The 26757-nt window shown below is 42.0% G+C and overlaps 2 protein-coding genes across 2 annotated transcripts in view; one reads left to right on the plus strand and one right to left on the minus strand.

Annotated features, from left to right (window-relative positions):
- The window catches only part of LOC308575594 (vomeronasal type-2 receptor 26-like), a gene marked incomplete at both ends in the record, with an annotated part of 167575 nt that overhangs the window by 67338 nt on the left and 73480 nt on the right, over nucleotides 1-26757 (plus strand). The window lies entirely within an intron of this gene.
- LOC308575564 (vomeronasal type-2 receptor 26-like) lies at nucleotides 12760-19530 on the minus strand (the record flags this gene model as incomplete). The annotated part of the gene is made up of 6 exons (XM_081174318.1): nucleotides 12760-13661; nucleotides 14625-14751; nucleotides 15719-15946; nucleotides 16270-17136; nucleotides 17762-18053; nucleotides 19274-19530. The coding sequence occupies 6 exons, from the start codon at nucleotides 19528-19530 to the stop codon at nucleotides 12760-12762; spliced, it is 2673 nt and encodes an 890-aa protein (XP_081030444.1).

The following is a 26757-nucleotide window of genomic DNA, read 5'->3' on the forward strand; positions in this document are numbered from 1 at the left end:
GAGAATGAAAACCAGTAATTTAAATAATGATAGGGGTTGTAATTTTTTCTAGTGTGTTTTTTGGCTTTTGAAGTTGCATCACACAGGAGTCACACACACACATAATGCCTACAATTGTGAGGGATAATAAAATAGCTAGTGGCATATATCCCAGTCCTGGTTACTTCTGCCAAGTCCTGGTTACCTCTGCCAAGAAGCAAAATTATGTTCACCCACAAATCATAACAGAATTGTTAGGAGATCCCTATTCTCATGCCAGAGCTATGATTCCCAAACTGGTTTAGCAATCCATCTCTCCTTATGGGTAACTCTGGGAATTGTGGGTCTCAAGTGACAGGCAAGTGGAGTGTAGATTTATCCTCTATGTTTTACAAAGAGCAACTTTATCCTATGGTGCTCAAGAAGGTTGGAGCAAAGGATAGCCATTTCCAAAAGCAAAAACCTGTGTTGTCATTCCCACCCTGTGGAACGCCCTCCCATCAGATGTCAAGGAAATAAACTACTATCTGACCTTGAGAAGACATCTGAAGGCAGCCCCGTTTAGAGAAGTTTTTAACGTCTGATGTATTATTGTATTTTTAATATTTTGTTGGAAACCTTCCAGAGTGGGTGGGAGAACCCAGCCAGATGGGCGGGGTATAAATTCTTCTTCTTCTTCTTCTTCTTCTTCTTCTTCTTCTTCTTCTTCTTCTTCTTCTTCTTCTTCTTCTTCCTTTGACTTCATTGAAACTGCAGGATAACTTCCAGGCTAGGAAAGCCACACTGAAGATGATAAAAACACTAAGCCCTTGTTGCCCAAGAGTTCTGAACTTCAGAGTGATTTTTGAACTTAGTAGCAGATACAATTACCACAACCATGTTAAACAAAAGGAAAGAGTCAAATAAATGACCAGTTAATTCAAAGGGGACTTTTGGTTTACTTTTTCAAGACACAACACTTTCTTAGATACTTCCAACAAAGATGCTTAGTGCATGCATACATTCTTTGTTATGGTCCAAAGACCTGCAAAAACAGTTTCTAAAGTGGGCGGCTTTCAACAAATTAAAACACAATATGACATCAAACCTTAAAAACTTCCCCTGAGCAGGGCTTCCCTTAACAAACTTTATTGGGGCAATTTGATTCCATTCATATGTTGTCACTGATGTTTTCGAGAAATCATACTCTGTTTCTTACCAACATTAAACATCTAGATGAATGACAGAATATAAAACCTCTTATACTACTCAACTCATTTGTGAGGAAGACACAAAAACTACTACTTCACCATACAGCAAGAGTGAAACTGGTCTATCCCTCAGATATACTGGTCTACAAATGTACAGTATGAGGTGATACTAATATTGTTTCATTCACATTAAACAATAGAGCCTGAAAACATTTTTGTCACCCACACCCCAAGGCTGGAGTACTACTTGACCATTCCAAAGACTGTGCTACATGAACTTTTACTGAAGTCTTGTTGCACCTTTATAATTAAGTACAGCCATCCACCTTTTACACCTGTTTGCTATAATTTCTTCCATATGCATTCTCCACTAACCAGATCAGTGGAAAATGCAAGATACACGGAACATTTCTTTACATATATTGGATGAATCAGTGGATAAATTCATGCCCTTTGATTTCAAGATCTATTTACTGTAGGCAGAAATTTGGCATGCATTCTATGATGTAAAAGTTAGAGAGACAAAATGAGCCTCTAAGTGTGGTCCAGCCCTGGAGCTGAGTGATATTTCATTTTAGTGGGCAGACATGTCGCCTCAGCTTTGTCAGTCAAAAACAAATCCCTGGAAAGAGGTTGGTTTATTCAGTTGATAATAATCTGGATCTTCTTACATCTCTGTCAACTTGCATTCATCTTAGTGAACAAGAAGAGGGCCTAATTTCCCAGTATAAGAAGATAAATACATTTACCTACAGTAACTCAAGATGGGGGGAGGGCATTTAAAATGGACAGAATCCATACCCTAATTTTAAATAAAAACCCCAGAACTGACATCGGAGGGAGAGGCGAAGGGGAGGCTCCCAGATGATGCTGGCGAAGGACCCAGAAGCAGGGGGAGAAACAGCTCAGTAGAGGGGGAAGCCAATCAGCGCAACACCAGGGATAAAGGGGGGCAGACGGGGGAATTGGAGAGAGGGCTCCAGGACTCTTCACTGGACATCAGTGAGGAGAGCACAGGTCCTCCGCTACCCACTCCCGCGCAGTGAGAGGAGGAGGAGACTGGGCGTCAAACAACTTTTATGCTGGAAGAGGTTCAAGAAACGCCCACTGACGGATTCTGCCAGTGACTGAGGCAGCCACCATGAGAAGGGGCTGTGCAGTCAGAAAGGTTTAACAAGGCAAAATTAACCGAGAAAGGCACCAGCTTACGCACGAGTAACTCATACCTATTACACACCTCTTTGAATATTTCCCATAATCTGACTCATTCAACCACTCAGTGTCTCAAAACCTCTCTGCTGAGAAGAGATGATCATAATTTGTGTGGCACAGTCAATCTAGTTAATTTTGTTTTTGCCCCTCAGCTTGCTCAAAATTTGAGGCATAGGTTTTATGCTCATATAGGATCAGGAATGATTAGGAATTTGTTAACATAAAAGATGCTTTAGTTTCATACAATAAAATTGGCTGTTGAAATAAATCGTCAAAAGCAAAGTCATGCCTCATTCTTTATGTGAGTAGAAGGCCAACATGAAATGGGGTCAACTGAATTTGGGGAGGGAATGCATCAAACACTCATACCACAATTCCAATGACATTTCTATTGTCGTCATATCTGATGAAATATGTGTAAGAGTTAAAGAAAGAGATTAATCTGTATTTTAATTTAGTTTTTCTTCCTTATCATTTGTTCCCTGCTGTTCAGCTCAGGCCTTAGCACAATGATATAGCATTTGGGGGGAAAGATGCAACCCAGTAATCCAGCACTGGAGGCCAAGATGGAGAAGATCTCCACAGCCACCATGTATTTCCCTTTGGTGCTCAAGTAGGTTGGCACAAAGGACAACCAAACACTGCAAAACACCAACATGCTGAAAGTGATAAATTTGGCTTCATTGAAACTGTCAGGGAGTTTCCTGGAAAAGAAAGCTACTATGAAGCTGGCAGTGGCCAGGGAGCCCATGTAGCCCAAGACAGAGTAAAACATGGAAGCTGAACCCTCGTTACATTCAAGTATGATTTCCCCAATCACTGAATGCGTGTCCTTATCTGGAAACGGTGGAGAAGTACTTAACCAAAGAGCACAAATGGCAGCTTGGATGAAGCAGCAGAAGAAGACAATCGAATTGGTCAGGCGTTTCCCCACCCATTTCCTTATGCTGGATCCTGGTTTGGTGGCCATAAATGCCACAACCACAGTGACCGTCTTTGCCAACACAGTGGAAATGGCCAAAGAGAAGACCAGGCCAAAAGCCATTTGTCGGAGAAGACAGATCACCCTTCCAGGCTGTCCAATGAAAAGCAAGGAGCACAGGAAGCAAAGGAGGAGGGAGATGAGAAGGATGTAGGTGAGGGTCCGGTTGTTGGCTTTGACTATGGGAGTATCCTTGTGCTTCAGGAAAATGCCAAGTACTAAAGTGGTGATGACAGAGAGAGAAATAGCCAACACCACTAAGATGATCCCCAGATTTTCTTTGTAGGAGAGGAAGCTCACAATCCTGGGAACACATTGAGTTTGATCCATGTTGGGATATTGGTCCTCTGGACAATTGATGCAAGCGTCTATGTCTGAAAAAGGGAAGAGGTGTTTCAAAAGGTTGACCAACATCTATCTAAACACAAACAGCTATTTAAGCACACCTTTACACTAGGTAACACCATTCAAAAGCAATCAGCCACAAGAAGATTTGGGGATGTCTATTTTTGTGTTCTTTCACAAAATCCAGGAGAAATGAATCTTATAATTTGAAAGAGAGATTGATTTTGGATGGTCTTTTATGTTCTGTGAGAATTGGTGGCATGTGTTGAACTCGTGGACATAGTAGCTGAATGCTTCCCTGATTCGGAAAGTGGATAGATAAGAATGAATTAAATGTCAATTGGGTTGGTCCAGTTGCAGAGCAGAAACCTAGCCCTAATGTTTGCATTAATCTGTAAGTCTGGTGAAAGGGTGAAATTAGAGTTCTGCTTGCATAACAGGTATGGGGACCTCTGTTCTGTGGGTTGAAAGTGACTGTCCAGACCTCCCTATCTGACCATCAGGAGAGTCCTGAGGCCACAAGCCCTCACCAGGTTACAACCCTAACCACATGGGCTTTACAGCCTCTGTGAGAGTATTTGTCTGGCTGATTAGACCTCTTGGTGTCTAGTTGAAGGATTGAGAGACAGGTGTATAGAAAGTAGCCCACAGTATAAGTTCAAACTCACCTTAGTTGCTCCCTCCACTTCTGCCTCAGGACCCACCAACTACTCCTAGAAGGTTACACAGAACAGGATGAGGCCCTGATGATGCACAAGGTTTCTCACCTTGGCTTGAGAGTCAGCTGGAACCAAGAGAGGACCTCCTCATTGCTTGGGAAATTGCTGGCAACCGAGGGGCACTTTGCTCATTTTTCCATCTCAGATAGGCGTCTAATCATCCATCCATCCATCCATCCATCCATCCATCCATCTACATTTAGCTATTACATTTACAACATTTATATTCAAGGAACTGCTAGTGGCATACTTCGTTCCCTTCACTTTATCTTCACAATGTCCCATGAGTTGTGTAGGCTGCAAAATTGTGATCGGTCTAATGTAGGGATGCCATATGTCCAGGTTTTCCTTGACAGATCTGGGAATCGGACTGCCAAATGGTGTCCAGATTTTTGAAGAATAGGCAAAATGTCTGGAAAAACCTGAACATATGGCAAGTGGGGGGGTTGTTGTTGCGTTGTTGTTTTTTTAACCCTTTAAAAATCCTAAAAAGCCCAATAACAACTCAACAACAACATAATTGTTCCTGAAAATCCCTTTAGTATTAGACTGCTCTGCATTCACCAGCATTCTCCAAACAAAGGTAATAAATAGCCTATTTATATGTATATTAAATCCCATAAATTAGGTCATGGGAATTCCTGCCTCCCACCTTTCTGACTAGAGATCATTCCTTCAGGACACGGAGCACAATCATAGCAGCAAAACTTCTCTCCTTCCTTCTTCTTTCTACTGAAGCCAGGGTTGCAGTTGTCATTGCACACAGAAAGGGGCAGCGCCTGTGCAAAATCATATAGATGAGGAACAACAGATCAGCCCTTTTCAGTCCTTCACCTCCATGTGATTAGACTCATGTGAGGGACAGAGAGACTGAGGATGAACCAGTTGGCTCAGCTCCTCTGTCGCCCATTTGTTAGCAATTCCCAACTTCATCTCTTGGTTTGATCAGTCTAAGACTCAGCCTGAAAGCGGATCATCAAAAAGACAATGCCATCTCCGGACCCCCCAAAATATGAAGTTGTAGAAATAAGATAAAGATACCTTGAAGATAAAAGCAAGGTCCATCTTTTTTCCTTCCAGAAATTACTACATGATATTCTGTGACACTTTACAAAATCAAATATGTTACTTTCCAATGCTTTGTAACTAGCTTATGTGACTACACATTTTCACAAATCAATTAAATGGCACAGATGGACAAAAGGACTCCTTGCTTTAATTGAAGGTTTGAGATCTATTTATGAGGACAAGGGTCATAAAGCATAAGATCTGCAATAGGGCACCTCTGAGCTGCCCAGAAGGGAACATTCCCCTTTTATAAAGTCAAGAGTTTGCAGTGATAATTTACCTGATTAAAACTTGGATGCCACACAATTTGTTCATCATTGATGCTTAACTCTTTGCCTGCTGGAGCCTGAGGCTCCAGTCTTCCAACTTTCAATCTAGTCAGTGAGCCATTGGGGAAAGTGATCCAACTGGTAACATCAAAACCTTCAACCAGTTCTCCATGTTCATCAAAGTGCACCAGATCTCCAGTGCTGCTGTTGAATACAAGGCTCTTCAGAAAGCGATGGACCTGGAATATTGAAATATTTACATGGAATTAATGATATGAATAACTGTGCTTAAAGCAGTAAATATGGCAACAAAGTATTTCAACTTGTCTATCATCTTCATCATCATTATTAACATGAAATGAATTACATAAAGAATGGTTGTTGGAGGGGATACATTGTTTGAAAATGTATAACAAACCAGATCAGTAGTTGGGTTTCTATCTGGCAAGCTAGCATGACAGTGATTTTGAGTAAATGTGCACGAGGTCAGGCACATGGAGCTCATTGGGACTGGTGAGGAGAAAAGCCAGGAGATCAGTGGTGGATGGAGGCAAAGCAAAGAAGTTCTGAGTTGTGATTACCTGCCATGGTTGCACATTCAGAAAGGCAAATCTCTCTCCTCTTGCCAGTCTGCTATGTTTGGAGCTGGATTTGTATATGGAGTTCAAAGCATGTGCCACAGCATAGACAGCTTTGTAGACATTGTAGCTGTGACCAGTCATGTGTTTTTCATACAGAATCCCAGGGAGGTTCTCCAGTTTCTCCTCCAAAGTGCAGGGTTCTTTCTGCGTAGCCTCCACCTCCTGTCCATTAGATCCTTTCAGGGAGCAGGTGAAAGTCTGTTCCCAGACGTCCTGGATGAAAACATCCTCTTTGTTCCAGAAGGGTCTTATCGTCTGAATGAACTTCTGGAACCCTAATGGCTGACTTGAGTGGACTGTGAATGATAGAGTACCATGGAACATCTGTATTTCCCAGTCTTTCTGAATAGACACTGAATCAAAATCCCAGTGAGATGTAGCAACCCACACTTTATGTATAGGTGGCCATCCCATTATTGGTCCTATAAATAACAAGACTCTCAAAACCTGGAAGGATGGAGGCTCCCCATAAACTACAAATACATTAGCTTTTGTCTCAAATGCAGTTGCATAATTTTCCTGATTCTGTAAAGCCAAGCGTATCATCTCATCTAGATAATTCCATTTTTCCAACCTTAGTATGAAGTCATAGCAGATACCATGTTCAAAGAGTAGTGGTAAAATTGTCTGTAGAAACTGGTCCCCTTTGTCATCATCCACAACACAAAGTACAATCCATGCCCATTTGAAATGCTGAAGTAATCGCACTATTCCTATGTGCTGTTTGGCTTCATTTGGGACCATCTGGTATAAAAATGGGAATAGCATGTTTGCATCCTGTATCGCCAGAAAGGATCCATATGTGAGCTAAAATAGAATGAATGAGGTGTTTTGTTTCTGGTGGATTATGAGAGAATGTAAAGCTACAGGTTTCACAGGTACTTCAGAGGCATAGTTTTCTCAATAAATGTCTGCATAGGTTCTTAAAGAAGAAAACTTCAAGTAAAGGGAAACAGTGTGGAAGAATACCCAGTAATCTGCTTCATTATTGATAATTTCTGAGTGTTTCTCCTATTGTTTTAAGAATATCTAGTCCAGCCCTATGGAGCAGCAGAGAACAAGTATTTCCTCTCTTCTATAACAGCCATTAAGGTATTTTAGAGAACTATATTAACCTCCTTAGTCTCTTCCTCTCTGGACTAAAGTTATACAGTTATGTCAGCCATTGCTTACATTACGTGTTTTCAGTTGTGTATTAGGTCTAGTACAAAAGAAAAAGAAAAAACCATAAAAACTCAAATCCTTTACATCCTAGACACATTCATACCTGTCCACTTCAATTTACAGATACTCAAGTTTTCTGTACAATTGGCTCTCAGCACTACTTGGTAAATCCTAATCCAAACTGCCCTCTTCAATAAAACTTTGCAGGAACCTTGTCAGAACGTTATCAAAATCAAGATAGTATTTCCCATGAACCCATGCTCCCGATTTACCTGTGGAATCTTGTGGGTTCCTGAAATGGTGGCCATGTTGGCAGAGATTTCAGAGATGCATCCTCCAATGACAGCTATCAGATTGTTCCACTTGTGACACTTGAAGTTGGGGACAAATCTATGCTGTGTGGAAAGCAGGTTGAGCGTGGCCTTGTAGGTCATCCTTGCAGTGTAGTAGCTGTTGAGGACGCGGAACCCTAGAGAGATGTTGGACAAGACTTTGGGATTCTCATTGATTTCTTTGACAGCAAATGCCAAGGCCAGGATGTGCTGGTAGTTCTTTGGCACGGAGCTGTAATAAAATTACAACACAATGGACTGAAATGAAGAAGGGGAAGAAGAGGAAGAAGAAGAGGAAGAAGAGGAAGAAATGGTCCCTGCAATTAAGGGAGTAACTCTTTGTACCAATAAAAACTAGTAGTTGAAAGTCCATAGGTGTGGCCTTGCCAACAGAGTGCCCATAGGTGCAAGGAAGGCATAGAGAACATCACCTGAGGCCACAGAGCCTCTGATCCCTTTCTTTGCTGACTGCTTACTTCACCATGAAATGTTGTAGGTGGTTATGCCTCCCAGAAGTACATATATATGAATAATGAAATTTCACCTCTGAATACTTTTCTAGGCTCTGAAATTCACCTGAGCAGTGGAACAGAAAATGGAGCACTCAGAGAGCAGAAGTGGAGCAATCTGAGGGGAAAGCAAGAAGAGAAAGTAATGCGCTGCAAGAGTGAGGAGAGACAGAAAAGAGTAGGAATTTTATTTCATAGAGAGGAATCAGAAGGTGGACATGGACATAAAGTCACATCCCTCAAGGTTGAGAAGGAACAAAGTGTGTGCAGAACAGAAATAGGGAGGCAGTGACAAGGCATGATCCACCATGCGAAAATGCTATAGAAGGCTTACTAAATCATGAAAAGGAGCACAGAACTGTTTATTTCAGTGGGGCTTGCAAAGAAATACTTAGTAGCAGTACAAACAATTAATAAGACAAACGAATACAGTAAACCCACAATCTGTACTCAGTTTTACATGCCTGGCAAAACAATAAAAATTGATTCCAAAGGGGGTGGGTGTCTGGGAAAAAAAGACTTTGGGAATCCCATCTGCCATTGAACCCGATTGATTTTGACTATACACAAAGCTGGCTTTTGGCATGATTCCTGGAACGTGACCCTCGTGTAAATTGGGGGCTTCCTGTCTCTGTCTCTCTGTCTACCCATATCCACCCTTGCCACTCATCTTGTCATGCTGACGTTGAGTACCTCATACCTCTTCTTATGGAACTGAAGAATGCTTCACCCCACCCTTACAATTTCTTTGGGTTTCCATGAAGAAGAACATCAAAATATGAATCACAGTACTGCTCAATGATGCGTTTTCAATCATATCAGTCTGATTACCGTATTTGTCGCTCTATAACACGCACCCGACCATAACACGCACGTGGTTTTTATAGGAGGAAAATCCGTAGGCATGCCACCCGTAGGCATTTCCTCCATAACACGCACAGACATTTCCCCTTACTTTCTAGGAGGAAAAAAGTGAGTGTTACGGTGCAAAAAATATAGTATATTATACACGGATAGAAGGGGAATAAACAATGCCTTACATAGGTTCATCAATCAGTATCTGTGAAGGCTGTTCCCTGAAAGACTGGATATTAGAGAAGTATATGACTTGGGAAACCATCTCTCCAATTACAAGGTCTCCTGGCTGGTAAAATTCGTGAGCAATAGGAAGAGGGTCATCATAAATGCTGCAGTTAATAGAATGTGCCTTACATATAGTGTGAAGCAGAAGTAACAGCAGAAACAGCACCAGCAGGATCCTGCTCAGAAATCTTCCCCTCCCAATGTAGATTCCCATGTTTCCACTACAGCCTTATAGGCGGGTGTTATCAGTTTGGCTAAAGTACCCTTTGAATAGGAGGCTGTTCGGTAGTCTATGCACTAGCACTTTGGTCTTTTAGTTAAAAATGGTTCTTCAACTGTCAGTAGCCCCAACCAGCAAATTTTCTTTTTCTTCACACATTATTCGCAGGGATGACCGCAGGTTGCGGGGATACAAATAATAAGGTTATTATTACTTCTTTTTAAAAATCACCATCTGTAGCAGTTTAGTTATAGAATTTCACTGGTCCTTGGTTTGCAAAGAAAATAACTATACCCACGACAGTTACTCCAAAGAACAGAAAGTACATTATGGTGAAGCAGTATTTCAGTTATACAATGTGCTAAGCCATGTGCTAAACCATGCCTAGTCAAGGAAGTTCACATTTCACAAAAAGAATGTTCCTTGAAATTGATGACTGGATGGAATCATATCCAAACATGTAAAAGAAGAATGATGACACAAAAGACTGGCAGAACCCTGGCTGTGCCTAGATATAGCTCTGAACAATAGGAAGCTGTTATGCCTTTTTAAAGATGCTGTTGTTTTTTAATCCAAACAGAATGTGTATATCTACTATGTAAGAGGATGGAAGCCAGCAATTTTGACAATGATGGAGATGATTCCTCAGTGTGTTCTTCGTATTTGCAGTTGCATCATGCCTGACCAAATGGCTAAAGCCTTTCCCCGCTGAATTGTACAATTATGATTGTCTTCCTTGAGAGATAATAAGCAGGCAGCACTGCTTAGTCCTGAGCAAGAGTTGAGTTTTCCCAGAGATCATTCTTAGTTGGCAGAAAATGAAGGCCTGGGTTTAAACGTAGAGTCAGTTCCGAGAGTCCGTGAGATTCAGTCCCGTCCCATCTTGTCCCCCACCTTGAAGATGGGTTCATCTCCTTCATCACTTGACTTCCCAGTATTATTTTTCCCCCCTATTGCTACCAACAACAAATTGATATTAGGGGTGCCATATTTCAAAATATATGTGAAGAGACTTGACAGGAAGTCATAATTGAAGAAAAGATTTTGTAAGTTAAAAGGGGAAAAATATTTACTTTATCATTATCATTATTATCGTTTATTTTCCCTGTGGGTGTACATATGTGTCTTTTGTATGGAATGTTTGGGAGGAAATAAGACGGAAAATAACAAACTAAATATTGATGTATGTAATTTTTATTTCTCAATTATATTTTGTGGTAGTATGGTTTTAATGTGTTTTCTTTTGTAACATAAAATCATTCAATAATTTTTTTTTTAAAAAAACCATTATTTAGCCCACATATCACAGCTGGTCCATGATTGTGGGGGGGAGATACTGCCAAAGCAGGGTTAAGGAACAGGTACGTAACTTAGGGGTACTCCCAGATCCATTACTGTCCATTACCTGAGGCCCAGGTGTCCTTGATAGTGGAGAATGCACTCTGTCATCTTGTGCTGGCAGCTCAGCTATGCCCCTCTCTGACTTCTGTCACCTGCACTCTCGTAACCTCCAAGTTGGATAACTGCAATGTGTTATACATGGGGCTGCCTCTAAAAGCAGTTCAGAAACTTCAGCTGATACAAAATTCAATGACCAGGTTGCTCACCATAACAAGACGCTTTGAGCATATTACACCAATCGTGGCCTGACTGCGCTGTCTGCCAATTAGTTTCCACGCCCAATTCAATGTGCAGGATTTTACCTACAGAGCCTTAAATGCATTAGGAGCCCAATATCTCAAGGTGGTGGTTGTGATCTGAGGCCCTTCTCTACATCTCCTGTCCCTAAGAGGTTCAGAGGATAAAAAGACAAGGATGGGTCTTTGCTGTGGTGGCTCCCCTTCTGTGAAATACTCTTCCCAGAGAGGCTCTTCTGGCACCATCATTACATGTCTTTATTTTGTTTAACATTTGTTTACTGAAGGCAGAAATTTTGCATGCATTCTATGATGTAAGAGTTGGAGAGACAAATTCAGCCTCTAAGTGTGATCCAGCCCTGGAGCTGAGTGATATTTCATTTTAGTGGGCAGACATGTCTGCTCAGCTTTGTCAGTCAAAAACAAATCCCTAGAAAGAGGTTACGGTAGTTTATTCAGATGAAACCTTGTGATAATCGGGATCATCTTACATCTCCGTCAATTTGCATTCAGCTTAGTGAAAAAGAAGAGGATCTAATTTTCAAGTATGAGGACATAAATACATTTACCTACAGAAACTCAAGATGGGAGAAAGGCGTTTAAGAAGGAGAGAATCCATACCCTCATTTTTTAAAAAAGCAAAAGAACCTCTTTGAATATTTCCCATAATCTGACCCATTCAACCACTCAGTGTCTCAAAACCTCTGAGCTGGGAAGAGATGATCATAATTCGAATGGCACAGTCAATCTAGTTAATTTTGTTTTCGCCCCTCAGCTTGCTCAAAATTTGAGGCATAGGTTGGCACTGTGGTCCAAACCAGAGAGCCTACATCTTGCTGATCAGAAGCTCGGTGGTTCGAATTTCCGCGATGGGATGAGCTCCCATTGTTCAGTCCCAGCTCCTGCCAACGTAGCAGTTCAAAAGTACATCAAAGTGCAAGTAGACAAAAAGGTACCACTCCGGCAGGAAGGTAAACAGCGTTTCCGTGCGCTGCTCTTGTTTTCCAAGAGCGGCTTAGTCATGCTGGTCACATGACCCAGAAGCTGTATGCCAGTAAAGCGAGATGAGCTCTGCAACCCCAAAGTCGTCCACTACTGGACCTAATCGTCAGGGGTCCCTTTACATTTACCTATGATGCTCCAATAGGATCAGGCACTTTTGGGAATTAGTTCACATAACAAATGTTTTAGTTTTATACAATAAAATGGTTTGTTGAAATAAATCCTCAAAAACGAAGTCATTTCTCATTCTTTATGTGAGTACAAGGCCAACATGAAATGGGGTCAACTGAATTTGGGGAGGGAATGCATCAAACACTCATATGGCAATTCCAATGACATTTCTATTGTCGTCATATCTGATGAAATATGTGTAAGAGTTAAAGAAAGAGATTAATCTGTATTTTAATTTAGTTTTTCTTCCTTATCATTTGTTCCCTGCTGTTCAGCTCAGGCCTTAGCACAATAATGTAGCATTTGGGGGAAAAGATGCAACCCAGTAATCCAGCACTGGAGGCCAAGATGGAGAAGATCTCCACAGCCACCATGTATTTCCCTTTGGTGCTCAAGTAGGTTGGCACAAAGGACAACCAAACACTGCAAAACACCAACATGCTGAAAGTGATAAATTTGGCTTCATTGAAACTGTCAGGGAGTTTCCTGGAAAAGAAAGCTACTATGAAGCTGGCAGTGGCCAGGGAGCCCATGTAGCCCAAGACAGAGTAAAACATGGAAGCTGAACCCTCATTACATTCAAGTATGATTTCCCCAATCACTGAATGCGTGTCCTTATCTGGAAATGGTGGAGAAGTACTTAACCAAAGAGCACAAATGGCAGCTTGGATGAAGCAGCAGAAGAAGACAATCGAATTGGTCAGGCCTTTCCCCACCCATTTCCTTATGCTGGATCCTGGTTTGGTGGCCATAAATGCCACAACCACAGTGACCGTCTTTGCCAACACAGTGGAAATGGCCAAAGAGAAGACCAGGCCAAAAGCCATTTGTCGGAGAAGACAGATCACCCTTCCAGGCTGTCCAATGAAAAGCAAGGAGCACAGGAAGCAAAGGAGGAGGGAGACGAGAAGGATGTAGGTGAGGGTCCGGTTGTTGGCTTTGACTATGGGAGTATCCTTGTGCTTCAGGAAAATGCCAAGTACTAAAGTTGTGATGAGAGAGAGAAAAATAGCAAACACCACTAAGATGATCCCCAGATTTTCTTTGTAGGAGAGGAAGCTCACAATCCTGGGAACACAATGAGTTTGGTCCTTGTTGGGATATTGGTCCTCTGGACAATTGATGCAAGCGTCTATGTCTGAAAATGGAAGAGGTGATTAAGTATTTCAAAAGGTTGACCAACATCTATCTAAACACAAACAGCTATTTAAGCACACCTTTACACTGGGTAATGCCATTCAAAAGCAATCAGCCACAAGAAGATTTGAGGTTTCTATTTTTTTGTTCTTGCAGTTCTTTGACAAAATCCAGGAGAAGTGAATCTCATAGAAAGATTGTATAGAAAGTAGCCCACGGTACAAGTTAAAACTCACCTTAGTCGCTCCCTCTACTTTTGCCTCATGACCCACCAACTACTCCTAGAAGGTTGCACAGAACCAGATGAGGCCCTGAGGATGCGAAAGGTTTCTCACCCTGGCTTTAGAGTTGGCTGGAACCAGGCGATGACCTTCTCATTGCTTTGGATTTTGCTGGCATCCAAGGAGCACTTTGCTCATTTTTCCATCTCAGATAGGTGTCTAATCATCCAGCCATTCATTCATCTATATTTAGTGATTACATTTACTACATTTATGTCCAAGGAACTACAAGTGGCATACTTGGTTCCCTCCACGTTATCCTCATAATGTCCCATGAGTTGTGTAGACGGCAAAATTGTGATCCGCCTAATGTAGGGCTGCCTTACTTCCGGGTTGTCCCTGACAGATCTGGGAATTGGGCTGCCAAATGGCGCCCAGGAAGATTTTTGCTGAATAGGCAAAATGTCTGGGATAACCTGAACATATGGCAAGTAGGGGGTTGTTGTTGTTGTTGTTGTTGTTTTAAGATCCTTTAAAAATCCTATAAAAGCCTAATATCTTTGACCATTTTTTTAAAAAAAATGACAACTCAACAAGAAGATAATTGTTCCTGAAAATCCTTTCAGTTTTAGACTCCTCTGCATTCACCAGCATTCTCCAAAGGTAATAAATAGTACGCACACGCACACACACACACATATATATATCCCATAAATTAGGTCATGGGCATTCCTGCCTCCCACCTTTCTGACTAGAGATCATTCCTTCTGGACACGGAGCACAATCATAGCAGCAAAACTTCTCTCCTTCCTTCTTTTTCCTACTGAAGCCAGGGTTGCAGTTGTCATTGCACACAGAAAGGGGCAGCACCTGTGCAAAATCATATAGATGAGCAACAATAGATTAGCCCTTTTCTAGCAACTTCTAAATATTCCTTTCCGACCTCTGTCATTTTAATCTTTTCTATGCTTTGATCTTATATCACTGTATCCCTTTTTTCCTGAGAACCTTAACATTCTAGCATTCATCAAGTTTATAATAGTCCTTAAGGTATCTTTTAAATTTTCTCCATTCTTCTTCCGCCGTCTCTTTTCCCTGGTCACAAAAAATTATGGACATTGGGATGCAGAAAGGGGGGGTATGGGGGAGTCCCGGAAAAGAGGTTCATGAAGAAATATTATGAAACTATACGTGTTTGTATGTCTTTTTAGGTGTTTGTTTGTCTTTAAAAAACTTTGTAAAACCAATAAAAATTTTATAAAAAAACAACAACAATAGATTAGCCCTTTTCAGTCCTTCACCTCCATGTGATTAGACTCCTGCGAGGGACAGAGAGACTGAGGATGAACCAGTTGGCTCAGCTCCTCTGTCACCCATTTGTTAGCAATTCCCAACTTCATCTCTTGGTTTGATCAGTCTAAGACTCAGCCTGAAAGCGGATCATCAAAAAGACAATGCCGTCTCCAGACCCCCCCCCCCAAATTTGAAGTTGTAGAAATAAGATAAAGATATCTTGAAGATAAGAGCAATGTCCATCTTTTTCCCTTCCAGAAATCATTACATGAAGTGATGATATTCTGTGACATTTTAGCAAAATAAAATATTTTATTTTCCAATGCTTTGTAACTGGCTTACGTGACAACACATTTTCACAAATCAATTAAATGGCACAGATGGCCAAAAGGACTCCTTGCTTTAATTGAAGGTTTGAGATCAATTTATGAGGTCAAGGATCATAAAGCATTAAATTTACAATAAGGCACCTGACGGAACGGTGAGCTGCCCAGAAGAGAACATTCCCCTTTTATAAAGTCAAGAGTTTGAAGTTATAATTTACCTGATTAAAACTTGGATGCCACACAATTTGTTCATCATTAATGTTTAACTCTTTGCCTGCTGGAGCCTGAGGCTCCAGTCTTCCAACTTTCAATCTAGTCAGTGAGCCATTGGGGAAAGTGATCCAATTGGTAACATCAAAACCTTCAACCAGTTCTCCATGTTCATCAAAGTGCACCATATCTCCAGTGCTGCTGTTGAATACAAGGCTCTTCAGAAAGCGATGGGCCTGGAATATTGAAATATTTACATGTAATTAATGACATGAATAACTGGGCTTAAAGCAGTACATACGGTGATGCAATATTTACACTTATCTATTATTATTATTAACATGAAATGGGTTACATAAAGAACAGTCTTTTGTGGGTATTTGGCAAGCTAGCATGACAGTGATGTTGACTCTGAGTAAATGTGCACCAGGTCAGGCAGGCTAATACCTGTGGCTCTTGCCACCAGACACGGCTGGAGCTCATTGGTACTGGTGAGGTGAAAAGCCAGGAGATCAGTGGCAGCTGAAGGCAAAGCAAAGAAGTTCTGAGTTGTCTTTACCTGCCATGGTTGCACATTCAGAAAGGCAAATCTCTCTCCTCTTGCCAATCTTCTATGTTTGGAGCTGGATTTGTATATGGAGTTCAAAGCATGTGCCACAGCATAGACAGCTTTGTAGACATTGTAACTGTGACCAGTCATGTGTTTTTCATACAGAATCCCAGGAAGGTTCTCCAGTTTCTCCTCCAAAGTGCAGGGTTCTTTCTCCTCAGCCTCCACCTCCTGTCCCTTAGATCCTTTCAGGGAGCAGGTGAAAGTCTGTTCCCAGACGTCCTGGATGAAAACATCCTCTTTGTGCCAGAAGGGTCTTATCGTCTGAATGAACTTCTGGAACCCTAATGGCTGACTTGAGTGGACAGTGAAGGATAGAGTACCGTGGAACATCTGTATTTCCCAGTTCTTCTGAATAGAAACTGATGCAAAATCCCAGTGAGATGTAGCAACCCACACTTTACCCAGTGGTGGCAATCCAAATAATGGTACTACAAATGACATTACTCTCAAAAACAGAAAGGATGGAGGCTCTCCATAAACCACAAATACATTAGCTTTTGTCTCAAAAACAATTGCATAACTTTCCTGGCGCATCATAAACAAGCGTATCATTTCATCTAGATAATTCCATTTTTCCAACTTTAGTATGAAGTCATAGCAGATACCATGCTCAAAGAGTAGTGGTAAAATTGTCTGTAGAAACTGGTCCCCTTTGTCATCATCCACAGCACAAAGTACAATCCATGTCCATTTGAAATGCTGAAGTAATTGCACAATTCCTATGTGCTGTTTGGCTTCATTTGGGACCATCTGGTATAAAAATGGGAATAGCATGTTTGCATCCTGTATTGCTAAAAAAGATCCATATGTGAGCTAAAATAAAATGTATGAGGTGTTTAGTTTTTATTTTTGATGGATTATGAGAGAATGCAAAACTATAGATTTCACAGGTACTTCAGAGGCATAGCTTTCCCAATAAATGTCTGCTTAGGTTTTAAAGAAGAACACTTCAAGTAAGGGAAGACAATGTGGAAGAATAGCCAGTAATCTGCTTCATTATTGATAATTTCTTAGTGTTTCTCCTAATGTTTTAAAAATATGTAGTCCAGCCTTATAGAGCAGCAGAGAACAAGTTTTTCCTCTCTTCTATAACATCCATTAATGTATTTTAGAGTACTATATTAAACTCCTTAGTCTCTTCCTCTCTGAACTAAAGTTACACATTTCTGTCAGTCATTGCTTACATTATGTGTTTTCAGTTGCGTATTAGGTCTAGTAAAAAATGGGAAAGAAGAAACCATATAAACTCAAATCCTTTACATCCTAGACACAATCATTCCATTCCACTTCAGTTTACACATACTTGACAATTGGCTCTCAGCACTGCTTGGTTAATTCCTATCCAAACTGCCCTCTTCAATAAAACTGTGCAGGAACCTTGTCACAATGTTATCAAAATCAAGATAGTATTTCCCATGAACCCATGCTCCCGATTTACCTGTGGAATCTTGTGGGTTCCTGAAATGGTGGCCATGTTGGCAGAGATTTCAGAGATGCATCCTCCAATTAGAGCTATCAGATTGTTCCACTTGTGACACTTGAAGTTGGGGACAAATCTATGCTGTGTGGAAAGCAGGTTGAGCGTGGCCTTGTAGGTCATCCTTGCAGTGTAGTAGCTGTTGAGGACGCGGAACCCTAGAGAGATGTTGGACAAGACTTTGGGATTCTCATTGATTTCTTTGACAGCAAATGCCAAGGCCAGGATGTGCTGGTAGTTCTTTGGCACGGAGCTGTAATAAAATTACAACACAATGGACTGAAATGAAGAAGGGGAAGAAGAGGAAGAAGAAGAGGAAGAAGAGGAGGAAGAAGAAGAAGAAGAAGAAGAAGAAGAAGAAGAAGAAGAAGAAGAAGAAGAAGAAATGCTCCCTGCATTTAAGGGAATTACTCTTTGTCCCAATAAAAACAAGTAGTTGAAAGTCAATAGGTGTGGCCTTGCCAACACAGTGTCCATAGGTGCAAGGAAGCCATAGATAACATCACCTGAGGCCACAGAGCCTCTGATCCCTTCCCTTGCTCACTGCTTACTTCACCATGAGATGTTGTGAGTGGTTATGCCTCCCAGAAGTACATATAACTAAATAATGACATGGGAAGAGCAAAGCTCTTTGCTCTGAACATTTTTCCAGGCTTTGATCTTCACCTGAGCAGTGGATCAGAAAATGGAGCACTAGGAGGGCAGAAGTGGAGCAATCTGAGGGGAAAGCGTGGGGAGGAAGTGATGCACTCCAAAAGTGAGGAGAGACAGAAATGAGTAGCAGTTGTTTTCCACAGAGAAAGAGTCAGAAGATCCACATGTAAATGCATTCACATTCCTCAAGGTTGAGAAGTAATGAGGTGTGGACAGAACAGAAATAGTATGGCAGTGACAAGGCATGATCCACCATGTGAAAATGCTGTAACAGGCTTACTAAATAATAAAAAGAAGCACAGAACTGTTTATTTTAGTGGGCCTTGCAAAGGAAAACTTAATAGTATTACAAACAGTTAATAAGCAAAATGAATACAGTAAACCCACAATCCGTATTCAGCTTTACATGCCTGGCAAAAAAAGAAAAAAATAATTGAATCCAAAGGGGATGAGCGTCTGGGAGAAAAGACTTTGGGAATCCCATCTGCCATTGAACCCGATTTGTTTTGGCCAAATACAACGTTGGCTTTCAGCGTGAAACCCGGAACGTGACCCTCTTGTAAATTGGGGGTTTACGGTCTCTGTCTCTCTGTCTACCCATATCCACCCTTGCCCCTCATCTTGTCATGCTGAGGTTGAGTACCTCATACCTCTTCTTATGGAACTGAAGAATGCTTCACCCCACCCTTACAATTTCTTTGGGTTTCCATGAAGAAGAACATCAGAATATGAATCACAGTACTGCTCAATGATGCATTTTCAATCATTTCAGTCTGATTATATTATACACGGATAGAAGGGGAATAAATAATGCCTTACACAGGTTCATCAATCAGTATCTGTGAAGGCTGTTCCCTGAAAGACTGGATATTAGAGAAGTATATGACTTGGGAAACCATCTCTCCAATTACAAGGTCTCCTGGCTGGTAAAATTCGTGAGCAATAGGAAGAGGGTCATCATAAATGCTGCAGTTAATAGAATGTGCCTTACATATAGTGTGAAGCAGAAGTAACAGCAGAAACAGCACCAGCAGGATCCTGCTGAGAAATCGTCCCCTCCCAGTGTAGATTCCCATGTTTCCACTACAGCCTTATAGGCGGATGTTATCAGTTTGGCTAAAGTACCCTTTGAATAGGAGGCTGTTAGGTAGTCTATGCACTAGCACTTTGGTCTTTTAGTTAAAAATGGTTCTTCAACTGTCAGTAGCCCCAGCCAGCAAATTTCCTTTTTCTTCACACATTATTCACAGGGATGACTGCACATTGCGGGGATACAAATAATAAGGTTATTATTACTTCTTTTTAAAAATCACCATCTGTAGCAGTTTAGTTATAGAATTTCACTGGTTCTTGGTTTGCAAAGAAAATAACTATACCCACAACAGTTACTCCAAAGAACAGAAAGTACATTATGGTGAAGCAGCATTATGGTGAAAATATCTTTTTTATAAAAAAAAATGAAATCGATAACTGCATGGAATCATATCCAAACATGTAAAAGAAGAATGATGATACAAAAGACTGGCAGAACCCTGGCTATGCCTAGATATAGCTCTGAACAATAGGAAGCTGTTATGCCTTTTTAAAGATGCTGTTTTTGTTTTAATCCAAACAGAATGTGTATATCTACTATGTAAGAGGATGGAAGCCAGCAATTTTGACAATGATGGAAATAATTCCTCAGTGTGTTCTTCGTATTTGCAGTTGCATCATGCCTGACCAAATTGCTAAAGCCTCTCCCCCCTGAATTGTACAATTATGATTGTCTTCCTTGAGAGATAATAAGTAGGCAGCACTGCTTAGTCCTGAGCAAGAGTTAAGTTTTCCCAGAGATCATTCTTAGTTGGCAGAAATTGAAGTCCTATGTTTAAAAGTAGAGTCAAGTCTGAGTGCACAGTACATGATTTTCAGTCCCATCCCATCCTGTCCCCCACCCTGAAGATGGGTTCATCTCCTTCATCACTTGACCTCCCAGTATTGTTTGCCCCCATATTAATTTCAAAAACAAATTCATATTAGGATTGCCATATTTCTAAATTCAGTTGATGCTGTTTTTATTATTTTTATCAGTTGTTATTAGCTTTTTTATCAGTTTTTATCAGCTTTTATCAGCCTCAGTACTTTATCTTTGTTAGTTGGCAGCTATTAATTTACAAAGCTTAGGTCAAGGGCCTGAGTTACAGAAAGTCTGGAAAGCTCCGGAAAAGGCCCTAATTAGCTCCGGCTCAGCAGGAGTGGAGATTAGACGCCCTATCGTGGGTAGACGCGAGCTTCCTGATTTACAGCAGTAGCTGCTCTGATTTACAGCGGCTCTATTCCTGGAAAATGCCTAGGAAAAAGAAACGACCGGCCTCATCTCCAGAAGGGAGCCCATAGAAGAGCAAGCAGAGCAAAACGGACGATTTTGTAAAAGCACAGAACTCAGAACCTACCACACCAAATAGAATTCATTCCCAGGTAGGTGGGGATGCTTTAATGGGTGGAGATCACCCAGGGGAGAATGGTGAGATGAGCGCTCATGAATTATCCCATGAACTACCATCTGAGGGGGCACCGTTCTATGCAGAAATACTCGTGGACCACTGTCTGCTGACTGCAAGAACAGTGGAGGAAATTAACATCAAATTAGAAAAGGTAACGTCTCTCCTGACGGAGTTGGTGCTCCTGGCAGCCAAAAATAGCCCACTCAGTACTAAAGAGACCGACCATAGCGTTGCCCTCCCTCTAGACCATCATGTACAGGGATGCAACCAGTCTGGACTTGATAACCGAGAGACTACAAATACTAAAACCAACAAAAGCGAAAGTAGGGACCTGTCAGGGAACTGACATCGGAGCTAGAGGCGGAGGGAAAGCTCTCAAATGATGCTGGAGAAGGGCCCAGCAGGGAGAGAGGCAGCTCCCCAGATGGGGAAGCAAATCAGCGCAACACCAGGGATATAGAGGGGCTGATGGGGGAATCGGCGAGAGCGCTCCAGGACTCTTCATCGGACCAACGGGGAGAGCACGGGTCCTCCGCTACCCACGCCCACCCTGCGCAGAAGACTTCCACGCAGAGAGAGTAGGAGGAGACTGGGTGTCAAACAACTTTTATGTTGGAAAAGATTAAAGAAACGCCCACTGACGGATTCTGCTAGCAACTGAGGCAGTCACGAAGTGAAGGGCTGTCCAGACAGAAAGGTTTAACAAGGCAACATAACCAGGAGAGGCGGCAGCTTACGCACGAGCAACCCATACACATTACAGGACCTGATCCTACAAAGTACTCAAGTAGCTCTGGATATATATCCTTTTAATGGTATGCTGCCTTACTGGAAATCAATCGACAGTGTGAAGAAAAACTTTAAGCTTTTACTAAATATCCATTGCAACACTCTGATCGCGATAAACTTGCTGTGCACGGACCCCCAGCACACTAGACTCAAGCTGACATTTTCTGACTCAGCTACCCCTAAAATGCTACTGAAATATAGGGCCATTTTACAGGACTATAATGTTGCTTTGAGGCGTGTTTTTAAAGACACAGAATGAAAACAACTACTGCCAAACTTGTCGTATAGCCGGACCGACCCCAAGCAATCAGCACCCTCTCTGCCGAAGGGCTTTCGCCATAGGGCCATGATTCATTCGGAAGGGCCATCAAAGATGAATATGTGTGGTGAACCCAGCTGCAACACTCACTTGGAGAGGAAAACATCAGACCAAAAAGGTCAAACACACAAAGAACGCCAGCCCAATCTAGATAATTCAAAGATAGGACACTCTATTACGCCTTTGGCAGATCCAGAATTTCACCACCCTCTATCCCAACTGGAATCTGATCAGCCAATGCCAAGTCACGACCCTCCCAAGGGAAATGGGACACATAGAAAGCCAGAGACAGATTTAATTATCTTTGATGAAGACTCCCCGATGGTACCAGCAATTCAGATAACACCATCGATGCTGGGAAATTGGGAAAATGCTGCAAATCAACCGCGAGAACAACAACACCGTGCATATCCTAAGAACGGTTGCATCATTACCGAACCAGTGGAAGAGCTGATAACAATTTCCCCACCACAAAAAAGCCACCTCTATTGGTCTGTCTCCCCCCCCCAACTGTATTACCTGGGCTATGAAGGCGCCCAAGAGGCTTTAAAGCAAAGATTATGGGACAATGCACACAATGACTTGCGATCTCAGTCACACGCAGTCTGTAGTCCGCTGGCAGTAGGAGTACAATATGGGCATGTCTTTAAGTTAACATCTTACATCAAAAACCTAACAGTACCTAACTATCGAAGGCTTTTCACCAAAGCCAGACTGAATGTCTTCCCCTCTGCAGTGCTGGATGGTAGGTTGAGAGGAGTTCCCTACCAGGACAGACTTTGCTCGTGTGCTCAAGACATCGATTCCATAGATCATATTTTGTTGCATTGTGCGAAGTATGAGCAGGCCAGGGCTGAACTGATACTACCCTTGCTGGTGCCTTTCCCGGGAAAGTCAGAGGCTCACTATGTCAGGTTCCTACTGGAAGACCGGACAAAAGCTAGAACGTTGGCAGTGGCAAAGTTTTTATCGGTGGTTGCAAGAACAAACGAGCCCTATATTCCAAACAAAGTGCTTGATTAACCTGGAGGTAGACTGTATGAACTCTGCATTAATTTGTAATGTTTTGTTGGGTCTCTGGACAGTAATAAAGATTGATGATGATATTTCTAAAAGTAAAAACCAGGACACCCCAAAAGTTTTTGAGCTTTTTAAATTTATTTTTACAGTACTATCATTCTGCAGCATGCATCACTAGCCCATGTAGATAACAGTCAGAATTTGAGTTCTGTGTACATGTCTGGGGAAAGGAAGACCCAGGACACCCCAAGCATTGTTATTTTTTTTAACTTATAGAGTACAGTCATACCTTGGATCTCAAACGCCTTGGTACTTGTACGTTTTGACTCCCAAATGCTGAAAACAGAGAAGTAAGTTCTTATGTATTCAGTGGTCTGTGTTTGTCTGAGCTTCAGTCTGGACTAAGGATTCTGAGCTCCTGCGTTCTGATTCCTAACATTTTGTCCAATCACAGAACATTTCAGGATTTGGGCCTCTGCCATTGGCCCTTGAACTTGAGTTGTGATTCACAGCTTGGAAGTTAAGACAGTCAATCATGTTGGAGGTGGGAGCGGCCCAGGCTTTCAGAAATATATATAAGGAGTTGCTTTGCCCCTGTTTCCCAGTTATGTAGTTCAATAAAGGTTTTTGCTCTTATCACTGTATGTTGACTTGTGGGAACCCACCAACACTTCATAAATGTTTGTCGAACGTTCTTTATTTACCCCCCGTATTAAACTGGTCCATGATTGCGGGGGAGAGATTCTGACAAAGCAGGGTTAAGGAAGAGGTACGTAAATTAGGGGTGCTCCCGGATCCATTACTGTCCATTACCTGGGGCCCAGGGGTCCTTGGTGGTGCAGAATGCACTCTGTCATCTTGTACTGGTAGCTCAGCTATGCCCCTCTCTGACTTCTGTCACCTGCACTCTCGTTACCTCCAAGTTGGATAACTGCAATGTGTTATACATGGGGCTGCCTCTAAAAGCGGTTCAGAAACGTCAGCTGCTGCAAAATTCAATGACCAGGTTGCTCACCAGAACAAGACGGTTTGAGCCTATTACACCAATCGTGGCCTGACTGCGCTGTCTGCCAATTAGTTTCCACGCCCAATTCAATGTGCAGGATTTTACCTACAGAGCCTTAAATGCATTAGGAGCCCAATATCTCAAGGTGGTGGTTGTGATCTGAGGCCCTTCTCTACATCTCCTGTCCCTAAGAGGTTCAGAGGATAAAAAGACAAGGATGGGTCTTTGCTGTGGTGGCTCCCCTTCTGTGAAATACTCTTCCCAGAGAGGCTCTTCTGGCACCATCATTACATGTCCTTATTTTGTTTAACATCTGTTTACCGAAGGCAGAAATTCAGCATGCATTTTATGATGTAAGAGTTGGAGAGACAAATTCAGCCTCTAAGTGTGATCCAGCCCTGGAGTTGAGTGATATTTCATTATAGTTGGCAGACATGTCGCCTCAGCTTTGTCAGTCAAAAACAAATCCCTATAAAAAAGGTTCGTTTATTCAGTTGAAACCTTGTAATAATCTGGATTGCCTTACATCTCCGTCAACTCGCATTCATTTTAGTGAACAAGAAGAGGGCCTAATTTCCCAGTATGAGAACATAAATACATTTAACTACAGTAACTGAAGATGGGGAGAGGGCAGTTAAAACAGACAGAATCCATACCCTATTTTTTTAAATAAAAAAGCAAAAAGCAAAAGCACCTCTTTGAATATTTTTCATAATCTGTCCCAAAGCCTCTAGCTGGGAAGAGATGATCATAATTTGTGTGGCACAGTCAATCTAGTTAATTTTGTTTTTGCCCCTCAACTTGCTCAAAATTTGATGCATAGGGTGGCGCTGTGGTCCAAACCACAGAGCCTAGGTCTTGCTGATCAGAAGCTTGGTGGTTCAAATCTCCGCGATGGAGTGAGGTCCCATTGCTCGGTCCCTGCTCCTGCCAACCTAGCAGTTTGAAAGTACATCAAAGTGCAAGTAGATAAATAGGTACCACTCTGGCGGGAGGGTAAACGGCGTTTCCGTGCGCTGCTCTGGTTCGCCAAGGGTGGCTTAGTCATGCTGGCCACATGACCCGGAAGCTGTACGCCAGCTCCCTTGGCCAGTAAAGCGAGATGAGCTCTGCAACCCCAAAGTCGTCCACTACTGGACCTAATCGTCAGGGGTCCCTTTACATTTACCTATGATGCTCCTATAGGATCAGGAACTGTTGAGAATTAGTTCACATAACAAATGTTTTAGTTTTATACAATAAAATGGTTTGTTGAAATAAATCTTCAAAAAGAAGTCGTGCCTCATTCTTTATGTGAGTTCGAGGCCAACATGAGATGGGGTCAACTGAATTTGGGGAGGGAATGCATCAAACACTCATATGGCAATTCCAATGACATTTCTATTACCGTCATATCTGATGAAATATGTGTAAGAGTTAAATAAAAAGATTAATCTGTATTTTAAATTTATTTTATCTTCCTTATCATTTGTTCCCTGCTGTTCAGCTTAGGCCTTAGCACAATAATGTAGCATTTGGGAGAAAAGATGCAACCCAGTAATCCAGCACTGGAGGCCAAGATGGAGAAGATCTCCACAGCCACCATGTATTTCCCTTTGGTGCTCAAGTAGGTTGGCACAAAGGAGAGCCACACACTGCAAAACACCAACATGCTGAAAGTGATAAATTTGGCCTCATTGAAACTGTCAGGGAGTTTCCTGGAAAAGAAAGCTACTATGAAGCTGGCGGTGGCCAGGGAGCCCATGTAGCCCAAGACAGAGTAAAACATGGAAGCTGAACCCTCGTTACATTCAAGTATGATTTCCCCAATCACTGAATGCGTGTCCTTATCTGGAAACGGTGGAGAAGTACTTAACCAAAGAGCACAAATGGCAGCTTGGATGAAGCAGCAGAAGAAGACAATCGAATTGGTCAGGCCTTTCCCCACCCATTTCCTTATGCTGGATCCTGGTTTGGTGGCCATAAATGCCACAACCACAGTGACCGTCTTTGCCAACACAGTGGAAATGGCCAAAGAGAAGACCAGGCCAAAAGCCATTTGTCGGAGAAGACAGATCACCCTTCCAGGCTGTCCAATGAAAAGCAAGGAGCACAGGAAGCAAAGGAGGAGGGAGATGAGAAGGATGTAGGTGAGGGTCCGGTTGTTGGCTTTGACTATGGGAGTATCCTTGTGCTTCAGGAAAATGCCAAGTACTAAAGTGGTGATGAGAGAGAGAGAAAGAGCCAACACCACTAAGATGATCCCCAGACTTTCTTTGTAGGAGAGGAAGCTCACAATCCTGGGAACACATTGAGTTTGGTCCTTGTTGGGATATTGGTCCTCTGGACAATTGACGCAAGCATCTATGTCTGAAAAAGGAAAGTGCTTAAGTATTTCAGAATGCTGACCAGCATCTATCTAAACACAAACAGCTATTTAAGCATTCCTTTACGCTGGGTAACACCATTCAAAAGCAATCAGCCACAAGAAGGTTTGAGGATATCTATTTTTGTGTTCTTGCAGTTCATTGATAAAATCCAGGAGAAGTGAATCTCATAGAAAGATTGTATAGAAAGTAGCCCACGGTACAAGTTAAAATTCGCCTTAGTTGCTCCCTCCACTTTTGCCTCAGGGCCCACCAACTATTCCTAGAAGGTTGCACAGAACAGGATGAGGCCCTGAGGATGCAAAAGGTTTCTCACCCTG

This window comes from Podarcis bocagei, assembly GCF_964188305.1.
Source record: "Podarcis bocagei genome assembly, chromosome: 16".
NCBI classification, from domain to species: Eukaryota; Metazoa; Chordata; class Lepidosauria; order Squamata; family Lacertidae; genus Podarcis; species Podarcis bocagei.